Below are 10,833 nucleotides of genomic sequence, written 5' to 3'. Positions count from 1 at the left end.
AGGAAAACAAAGCAGCGCTCAGGCCCCGGAACCCTGTCGAACCTCAGCGAGATCCGACCCGCTTCCACCGAGGCCGCATCGCCTCACGGCGGGACCGCGGGGCAGGCCGGGACCGCCGCGGCGCTCCTCCCGCGGCGGGAGCAGGGCCCGGAGCAGGGCCGGGAGCCGGGGCCGAAGCTGGGGCCAGAGCAGGGGCAGGGGCCGGAGCAGGGGCAGGGGCAGGGGCCGGGCAGGGCAGGGCCCAGGGCAGGGCCCGGAGCCGGGGCCGCTCTTCCCGCCGCTGGTGGCAGGAGGCCCCGTCCGGCCCCGCCGCCCCCGCCCCCGCCCAGGGGACTACCCGTCCCAGGGGCCCCCGCGGCCGGGTGGTGGCGCGGGGCACTGTGGGACTTGTAGTCCGCCCCTGAGGCTTCCCCGCCCTCCGGGTGGTTCCCCCTGCCCCCGCGCACTACATTTCCCGTCGGGCGTCGCGGCGGGCCTGGGGTCCCTTGGCGGAGACATTTGCGAGCCGAGTGTCTCCAAGATGGCGGCGTGGGGAAGGAGGCGCGCTGGCCCCGGCAGCACCAGCAGCGGTGGCGGCCGGGAGAGGTGAGCGGCGGCTGGGGCGGGGGCTGCGGGGCGGCTGGGGCGCCTCGGGCGGGCAGCGAGCGGCAGGAGGTGAGCTGCGGCCGCCCGGGGCTCCCCGCGACCCCGGGGCAAGGGCGGGGGCCCTGCTGAGGAGAGCGTGGCCGGGTAGGGCGGGTGGGGGAGGCGGCCCCGCTGAGGCGGGCCCGGGACGGAGGGGCTCGCCGCGGCCCGCGGTCCTGCTGCTGCTGCGGGCGGGCGCGGGGATGAGGCGGCAGAAGGGGCCGGGGAAGGTCAGCGCGGCCCGCAGGGGAGCGGCGGCCGCAGCCCTGCCCGGCGCGGGGATGCGGCGCTGGGGGTCGGGGTGGAGGAGGGAGGGCAGGCCCGGGGAGGCTCCTTCCGCGGCTATTTTTAAAGGCAGCGACGAGTCCTCCAGGGTGACCTCCTGCTGCGGGCGGCTGCGGCGGTCCCGGCCGCCCGGGGGGTCACGGCGGAGCTGCCGCTCTGCCCCCACCCGTGGGGCCGGGGATGGCCGCTCGCAGAGAGCTCGGTAACGCTCTCTCTTTGCCTCTGTCAGGACGGAGGAGCAGCCAGGACATGCTGGAACTACCCACCGAGTAGCTGTAGAAGTTTGGGAATCATAACTTTAAACCAAGAAAAAAACAGACAGAGGAAAATCTTGTTGAGCTACTTTAAAATCTGTATGCAGAGTTCTTTACCTACTTAAAATGTCTGGTTAATTCCTGTATTTCCTTACGTTGGCGTTTTCCCTGTTTTGCCCCAGGGCTGACTGATGTAACCAGCAGCTGCTGTGTTTTTATTGTGAGGAGTTTTCTTTTGTCCTTACTGAGAGAATCTGATTATCTCTTCTACTTTTTTGCTGTGCCTTTTGCTTATTTTGTTTCCTTGCTGTAACTCAACACTGTTGGTTTTGATGGTATTGAATCTGTGTAGCCAAGGAGAGCCACAAGTAGCCCTTAAAATTCTGGCGCTGATTTGAATTGCAGGAATGCTGTCTGTGTTCAGGGAATTTAAAAGTAATTGAACTGGAAGGGCCAATGGAATTACTGCATCAGTCTAGTTGATATAAACAACTAAGAATACCCCAGAGCTCAGTGGTAAAGCTGCCTGCACCCAGCACTGGCACCTGCCCCAGCACTAAACACACGAGGTGGGGAGTTTTCTTGTGGAGTTTCCATAAGGCAGACATGTCCTCCCAGCAGAAGTGACAAAAAAAAAGAAGTAAAATATGGAAAAGGGCACTTAATAACCTCAATGAAAATTATTCTACCAGGATGAAAATTGATGCAGACTTCCAAATGAGTTGTAAGCTTGTAAATGTGAAAGTTTCAATAATCTAATTGTCGTTTGAGGGGACTGTTTAAGCCATGATTACTCTTGATCTTATGATCAAAAATGCTCATTCATAAACATGAGTTACTTCATGAATCTGCAGCATTTATTATTCTTCCCTTGGCAATGAGAGCTGTATGAGAAAGCAGAGAAGTGACAAAGCAGAACAGCAGCCACACCAGTCACAAGCCCATCAAAAGCTGGTGGTTCTTTGTAGGTGTCATCCTGTATGAACGTGATGGAAGGTCATCCTTTCATGGGTGTTGGGTGATGTCAGGTAGATACTGGTGCTTCCCTGCAGTTGCAGAGCTGGAGATACCCATGACTGGGCCTCTGCCTCTCTCCATCAGTGGCTAATCCTGAATCACACCAGCTGATCTGGTCTGGCTGCTGGCAGTGGTGTGAAAGGCAGCACTGACAGACCTGATGTCATCAAATGATGACATCTGCTTTTGACACAGTGAATACATTTCTCTTGCACTGGGCAGGATTCCTGTCCAAAGACACATTCCTTTGAACTGAATATGCTAATCCAGCTGTCCTGATAAATGAGCTACTTCAAGGAGTTGTTCTAGTTGTCAGCCAGCTAGTCTGAAAGGCATCTGTGTGTTGGGAGGTGGGGTGAGGAGACTCAGTAGTGAATAAACTCTGTCTCTTAGACCTAGTCCAGCTTTGGTTTGAAAAAAAAAAACCCAGAAGGTCTAGCAACTGTGCAGGCTGTATCCCTTCATAAATGACTTTATTGATACAAGGAAGTCTGTCACTGGTCAAAAAGTGCTTTCCTCAGTAGGACTAAGTGTAAGGACATAAATTTCAAAGAATGCTGGCTGTGAACTCCAGCTGGCACTCTGGTGGTGAAATAATAAGGTTAAAGAAAATAACCCAAAACACTGAAGAGAACCAAATAAATATTTGCTTTTTCTTCATTCTGGATAGACTCTTTAATGGAGACTGTCTAAAGGGAATTGTTAATCTGTAGACCAAAACAACTTTTTTATACAGAACAGACACTGAATTGTACTTAGTGTTTTTGTATAAAATTCAGCAGGCCAGAACACAGGACAGAATAGTATTTGTTCCCCTGGGAGATGTTCTAACAAACTCCAGAAAGAGCAGCTTTCATGTCCCCACCACTGCTTGGATTGGCTGCTCTGCCCCCTTAAAGAGGGCTCTGCTTTCACTACCTGCACTGCTCAGATTTCTGGTGCTCTGTTTGCTTGCAGCAATGATTGACCTGTTTCTATTAGCCTGGCTAATCATTAGTTGACTTAAAATTGACACCTCCTACTTGTCTGGAGGCTGGAGGTTTTTTTCTTATGATCTGGTGATGTTTTCCTTAGTTTTGTCTTCCCTTGCTGAAGCTACCTGAAGATCTCACCTCTGTTCCTCTGTTCTCTTTCCTATTTGTATCTAAGGTATATTCTTTGAACAAAAATCTTGCTTTCTTGCTACTTTTTTCCTGTTCTTTCTCCACTTTAATGCCTGTGTGGAAAGGACTGAGACTGGTGGATCATGCAGCCATTCAGCACAGAAACATTTCTTCAGGTGTTTAAGCTCAGATATGTTGGTACTTCCTGTACATCATATTCTGGAGCTCTCTTGAGTAGAAAAAATAGGAGGTGGGGCATTTCCACTGAGAATTAAAGCCCCAGACTAGAGCTCATTCCTTAGTATTGAAATTAAATTTCAGGAAGGTTTTATGTGGGGGGGAGGGAAGTTTAGTGTTTGAATTTGTCATGCCTTGACTTCATGGACATACTCAAGCTTGGCTGAGATGCTAATAGTGACACCAGGCAGTGCTTTGGCCACCTGTAATGTCCATTTTCTGCAGCTCACTTGCCCAGCCAGCACAAAGTCCCTCTGTGGATTGTTAAACTAGATTTTGTGCATGTGTTGCTTGTGTTGGGTGTTATCACACACTGCTGCAAGCCTCTCCTTTCTTGTTTTTTTAACTACTAATCAGACTAGTCTTCATTTGCAGCTAATCTGAATGTATGTTTGGTGCTCTGGGTGGTACTGCTGTCCAGGAACATTCTTCTTGAAACACAAAACTTGTAAGAACTCTTTTGCACAGAACCCTGCCTGTGCCTTGTGCAGATGGAGATTGTTTCCAGTTGTGGTTCTGAACGTTTTGCAGCATGGAGATAGCTGGATGACTTGAAACCCTTGCCAAAAGTCCATCTGGCAGGTGGAGGAATGCCATTAGGCTGAGGGCAGCAAACTCCTGAGGCTCAGTCATTCTCCCCTGCAAGTGGACAGTGGCAGGAGGATGCTGGCTTTTCTCCCAGGGTGTTGTCATCTGCCCTGTTTTCACCACTCTTCACTTGTTTCTCTTTTTGCCAGTTGGCACCTGGCAAAACTTAAGGTCTTTTCACATGGAGTGGCATCGTGCCTCCTCCTTAGAAGGTTGTTTATTTCTTCATACAGAAAGAGTATCCATTTCAAACTTAAGTAGAAGCCAGGCTGCTGTTTTCAAGAGGCTGCTCCCAAGCTGGAGGCCGAGCAGTGGAGCTGCTTTGAGGGCTGTAGCTGGGAAACTGCTGGAGCTGCTATTGTTCAGGCAGCTGCAGCACCCCTCTCCTGGAGCTCTCTGATATTCCCATGTTAGGAAGATAATCCAAATGTAATTTGAAGCTTGCCCTATAGCTCACACAGACACTTCTGCCCCTCCTGCTGGTGGTAGCTCTGCTCTCAACTGATTCCTTATTTATAACTTGGGCAATACCAAAATTTTACATCAGTGATTTTAAACTATTTTCATCCTGCCAAGCCAGATCCTTGAGAGCTCCCAAACATTCCCCCATCCATGCATTCATTTGGCACCAGGAATGAGAAACTTAACGTTTTTCAAATACAGAATGCATGAAGCTGCAGTAGGGTGAACTGTTTGGGGAGAAGGTCCAGAGCTGTTCTCTCAGAGCAGCTGTACAGCTTTTTACCTTAGCCCTCTTTTTTGGGGTGGGAAAGACAAGTCCTGGAAAATAACTTGATTGAGTAATATCAAGAACTGGATTTAGGTTCTGGTCTGTAGTAAATAGTGTGCTGGACTTGTGAACATGGGGCAGCATTTTATGACTTGGGGAGCTAGGTCCTCTCTGACACTGGTTATTTATTATTCTTTTAAGTAAAATGGAGTTCATATAAAATCAAGCCCGTTGAAAATGGGTGGAGCCCAGCATGGAGTTGATTGCATAGCTCTGCATTTTTGTGTGTCATGGCTGGGGAACAAGCTCAGGAAGGTGGACTCCATAGCCCCTGGTGTTAGAGCAGATCCAGTGTCTCTTGACTGGATTTGTTCATGTGCAGCTGCCTGTGCTCAATGGAAAGGCTGTGTCAGGAGAGATGGCCTCTGTGGAGCAAGGTCCTGGGTCCTGCTCTGCAGGCCAACAAGGTCTAAAACCTTCTCAAGCTCATGTATCTCAGCAGTGTCTCCTCCTGTATCAGCTGAAATCAAACCAGGAGCCAGTTCTGGTGTGGAAATACTACATGATAAACTCACTTCCTCTGCTCCAGAAGCAGAGACTTTCTGCTTGGGTTGTTCACTCTTCACATGTCCTGTTGTTTGAGCTCCTAGTTTTTCATTCTTTGTCCTTTGTTTTTTGATTGCCCATTTGCAGCTTCAGCACTGTGGTACAGATTTATTCTGATATTAGAGGCCTAATATGGGGGAACAGCATAATTAGGGGGCCTCTCAAGGATAAAGCCTTTGTGCAGTTTAGTTCCCGGTGTCTTTTTCAACAGAACATAGTTTAAGTTCTGCTTGTTTTGGCTCAGGAAGATTGTGCTTTTCTTGACTTTATTGTTATAAAGCCCCAGAGCCTGCAAGCCAAACGATTTCCAGAAGCGATGGACAGTAGTGCCTCTGGCCAAAGTCTGTTGGATTCCTGCTCTCTGTGATGCTGTTGCCTGTGGTATGTGTCTGCTTTTGAAAGGGTATTCAGAGGGAGGAACAGGCAAGATCTGAGCGAGGAGAAATTATGCTGATCAGTTAGTGCCATCTGGCCTGATGCTGAGCCTGGAGAAGTCCCACAAAATGTAGTTACTTAATTCTTAAGAGTTAGAAGCCCAGTTCCCTGTGGCTTTTCTACAGGCAGAGAAGAAATGTTCTTGCTTTACCCTTGTTGTTCCAGTGATGGCAGGGAGATCCTAGGGTGACTGGGCTATTGTGCTGTTCCAAAACTTCTGTAGAGTTCCTAATAGAATTTGGATTTTGCTTCTCCATTTTGCAGCCCTTGGGGGAACAAAATGCTGAAGATGTTTTTTGGTAGGAAATACCAGTTTTATCTGGAGGGTTGTGTTAACCCTGGGTCAGCTTCCAGCTTCAGAATGGCTTGTCCCTGAAGTCATGATGCCTCAGGAAGTGGTTTCACATAGTCTATTGGTGGTGTTTTATGGAGTTACCTTAAGTCTCAGCATGTGTTTTGCAACTAAACTGGAATTTTTTATCTGGAATAAGCTGCACTTGGAACAGTTGTCATCAAGAAAAAAAAATCCCTGGCAAAAAAATCATTCCCAGCTGCATCCCTAATGTATGAGAATAACACCTGGTTAACTAATTCTTTGTTAGGAACTCTGGAATGTTGGCTGAAGCACTTCTGTAGAGATGCAATACTCTAAAACTTCTGTGTAGGTGCTGTCCCTCAGAATTTTTCTTCAAATACTTGCCAATTCACTACAGAATGTCAGAGCCCACCACATCCTGTGCTGAAAGGGTTAACTAATTTTCCAAACAATGTCTGACAAGATGATGGCCTGAAAGGAGCCCCTGGGACACATTCAGGTGGATTTTTATTTGTCTTTCTACCTGTGAACAGCCAAGGGGGAAACACACTGCAGAGAACTCCATAACTAATCTGTAAGTTGAGTTTTCCTTGTAGTTTATATAAATTCCAGCCAGCCTTTTATTGAAACTGCTTATTATTCTGCTTGGAGAGGGGCTGGTGCAACTTGGGTCCTGCTGCTTGATATGTTTGCTGCTGTTCACAAAAGCAGCTACTTCTGGCAACAGCCTGTAATTTAACAATATTCCTGTTTCCAGATGGCCTTTGCAGCATGAACGGGGCTGCAGTTAGGGGGGATGTCTGGTGACACAGCAGCTTGCCAGTGGGTTGTTTTCTCTCCCTTATTTCCCAGTGCATGCAAAGAAGCACCATTGTACTAATGGAGCAAAAAGCACTAGTTCCATCCTCCAGCCCAGCAGTAGCAAGGGGTTCTAAATACTCTTGGGGTGAGTTTGCTTTGTCTGCTGTGATGAGGTCAAATGTGTGTGTGATTTGTTCTCCTTCTGCTAAAGGAATCTGCTTGACATTTTTATCCTTGGGGGGCCATGTGCTCAGTTTTGTTCTGGATAAGCACAAGTATGTCAGAAATGGTTATTTATTTTGCTTAGAAACAAGGACTTTGGGTTGTTCTAATGAACCAAGGTTTTACCCTTCCTCAGTGCAGGTGAACAGACATAATCCTCTTTCTTAGCAGCCTGTTAGGTTAATGTAGCTGCATCTGCAGTGGTGTGTGTGATGAAGGTGGAACCTGAAGTGATTTTAGGCACTTAAAAGCTGCAACAAGTGTTGGGAATCCTCTCTCAGAAGGGAGCATGTTCCAAGGTAAAGCCAGCAGCTGGTTCTTTGCTGTTAAAGCCTGCCTGGGTTAAAAACATCTTCCTGTCTTGCTTTGCTGTGCCCTATTTCAGCAGGAGTGGATTGTTCTGTAACAGTGCTCTGCTACTTTTTTCACCTTCACTTCCAGCAGTGTTTCTTGGCCATCCTTGTTGGATTTACTATGGGTTTACCAGGTTGGAGTTACTCTGGAGGACTAAATAGTGAGCTGCATCAGTGGCAAGGAGGTAGTTAGTGTGGGGAGAAAGCAAACATCTTCATCTGAAGGTGCTTCATCTCTCAAAACCTTCTAGTGCAACTTGACCTCTTGGTCGTAGAATCCTGGACTGGTTTGAGTTGGAAGGGACCTTAAAGATCATCCAGTCCCAACCCCCTTGCATGGGCAGGGACACCTCCCACCAGACTAGGTTGTTCCAAGCCCCATCCAACCTGCCCTTGGACACTTCCCAGGGATGGGGCATCCACAGCCTCCCTGGGCAACCTGGGCCAGTGTCTCACCACCCTCACACTACAAATTTCTTCCTAAAGTCTCACCTAAATCTCCCCTCTTCCAGTTTCAATCCATTACCTCTTGTCCTCTTGCTACAAGCCCTTGTCAAAAGTCCCTTCCCAGCTTTGATGGATGAGTCTTATTTTCAGTGAAGCCCCTTAAGTCTGTCTGGTTTGTTCATTGACCTGGTGTGGTTCCTAAGCTGTGACACTCCCAGTATCTCTAGAAAAACTGCTGGGGGATCAGTGTGAGGAACCACCTCAAGATTGTTAACGAGATTGTTGTTTCAAAATGTTCTAGTTCCTCCAAGTTAGGAAAAGGTAAGGAAAAAGAAGTTGCTTCACTTCGGGAGGACTTCATGTGCCACAGGTGTAATTAGCTGATGTGAATGTTGATTTTTTGAAAAGCTGCTGCTTGCTGATCAGAGGCAGGGACTGACCCCAGGGGGCTGCCCTCACATTTTTCTCCTCTTCCCACAGCCGGGTCGGGCAAAAAGTCTGCCTTGAAGCTCTGTAGTTTCAATTCTCTGTTTCCTTTTAACAGGGTCACCTTGTCCTCCACGGACTGTTACATCGTGCATGAGATCTACAACGGGGAGAATGCTCAGGACCAGTTTGAGTACGAGCTGGAGCAGGCCCTGGAGGCGCAGTACAAGTACATCGTGATCGAGCCCACGCGCATCGGGGACGAAACGGCGCGCTGGATCACCGTGGGGAACTGCCTGCACAAGACAGCCGTGCTGGCGGGCACAACCTGCCTCTTCACTCCTCTGGCACTTCCAGTAGATTATTCTCACTACATCTCCCTGCCCGCTGGTGTGCTGAGCGTGGCTTGCTGCACCCTCTATGGTATCTCCTGGCAGTTTGATCCCTGTTGCAAGTACCAAGTGGAGTATGACGCCTATAAACTTTCCCGCCTGCCCCTGCATACGCTCACCTCCTCCACCCCCGTGGTGCTGGTGAGGAAGGACGACCTGCACAGAAAGAGACTGCACAACACGATAGCACTGGCTGCCCTGGTGTACTGTGTAAAGAAGATCTATGAACTCTATGCTGTATGACTTCAGCAGGGAAGAGAGAAACCCACAAAGACAAGTGTATTAAGACTCCCACAGTAACGTTTTGTTTTTCCTCTTTTGAGAAGCAGTGGAGACTGGGAAGGATTTGGTTTAATAGAGCTGTTATTTTTAAAATAACACATCACTGGTGCACCAAGGTTTTTCAGTTCTTCGTTACACTTAAGATGTGGATGTGTGGTGACTTGAGAGCTGTATGTCAGGCCAGGGGAGTCCAATCCAGCAGTGGAATGTTGATGAAAGAAAGTTATAGGAAGAGGGGGTGTGAGAGCTTTTTTTTCTGTTGTTGTTGTTTTGTTTTTTTTTTTTGAAACATTTAAGTATATTGTTTAATTGTATTACACAGAACCAGCCAGAAGTTACCATTGACCATTAAAGGATGAGAATTTCAAATGCTCTTGATCTCTTGTTACTGTTACCATAGTTCCCTTTTTATAGTGTGCTTCCAGGGGATGGAGGCCTTGCTCTGAGAACTCCAGTGATGGTGCTGATTGATGCATGCTCACACACAGACCTGGTATTCCTCTTGTCCACTGCACATGGCAGCAGCCTCCATGTTACTTCACAGCAGCTTCTATGTTACTTCACAGCATCCATCTGTTGAAGGAACAGCTGTAAAGCGTTGCTTTCCCTCTTGCTTGGTGAGTTGTGCTTCTTGGAAGAGGCTTAGTTCTTACTCCAGTGTTTATATCTTCTTGGTAATTGCTTAAACATTGATGGTCAGAGCTAAAGGTGTCCAAATCTTGCTCCCTTGCCACCTCCAACCATGATTCCTTTGAACAATGGGGAGAACAGAACAGTTTCCAGCTGTGAACACTCTGCTCAGTTCCTGCACAAGTTCTTAGGTGGATGCAGCTCCACTGACATGTGCTGTACCACGGGGCAGCTGAGGACTGCCAAGGTCCAGCTGTCCCCTGTGTGCTTTGTGGTGACACTGGGAGGGCTGTGCCCTGACTAGGCCATTCCACTGCTCTTGCTTGGAGCAGACCCTGGAGCTGCCTGCCTCTGCTGCAGGGCATCCACCTGAGTGTGTCTTGTAACTGTGTTAGCTGGAGGTTTAGGATTCAACCTTGTGCATTAACTGATCTTTTAGCTCAAAACCGTCAAAATCTTGTTCTTGGAATGGAAAGTGTCTCCTGCTTTGCACCATCTGCCAGTCACTTTTCAAAGATGGGAACTTGCTGTCTATAATCTCCTCCTCCCAGATGGAAAACAGGCGTGGCTTTGTGTTCCCCAGCCCCGCCGGGCGCAGCTTCAAGTGTTAGACTTTGGAGGCGAGAGCAAAGCCCAGGAATAAAAGCTGCATGAACACAGGTGCAGGGTGGTGGCTGCAGTCTGACCTCCACAGCTGAAGCCCTGACCTTGGACAGGAGTTTCCTGAGGATGGAAACCACATTCGGTCCTATCTTTATCTTCCCCGAGGGCAGCAAGAACCGCCCCCACCTCCAGGCTGCTGCAGGCTCCTCTGGCCACGGTTCCAACTTTGCTGAGGCAGCTTTTGTGTGAGCAGGACGTGCATCGCAGCCCGTGTGGGAATTCTGAGCAAGTGCTTTTACCACCTGCAGAGGCAGCCCTACCAGAGCAGGCTGGTGGGCTGGAGGAAACTCATCGAGATGTTTTTAGGTGGCAAGAGCCCTTTGCCTCTTCTGGTACAGTGGCCCAGTTGTCTCCCTCCAAGGTTAAAAGAAGCTGAGATCCAGAGTGTCTCTATTTATAGCAACAATGTACAGTTGCCTTGG

General features: G+C 48.9%; 1 protein-coding gene across 1 annotated transcript; it reads left to right on the top strand.

Annotated features, from left to right (window-relative positions):
* Positions 1-484: 484 nt before the first annotated feature.
* On the top strand, positions 485-9,490 carry TMEM11 (transmembrane protein 11). Its single transcript, XM_051631655.1, has 2 exons — positions 485-585; positions 8,563-9,490. The coding sequence occupies exons 1-2, from the start codon at positions 521-523 to the stop codon at positions 9,077-9,079; spliced, it is 582 nt and encodes a 193-aa protein (XP_051487615.1). The 5' UTR covers positions 485-520; the 3' UTR covers positions 9,080-9,490.
* The last annotated feature ends 1,343 nt before the right edge of the window (positions 9,491-10,833 follow it).

This window comes from Apus apus, chromosome 14, assembly GCF_020740795.1.
Source record: "Apus apus isolate bApuApu2 chromosome 14, bApuApu2.pri.cur, whole genome shotgun sequence".
NCBI lineage: Eukaryota > Metazoa > Chordata > Aves > Apodiformes > Apodidae > Apus > Apus apus.
This window is presented reverse-complemented; position numbering and strand designations above follow the sequence as displayed.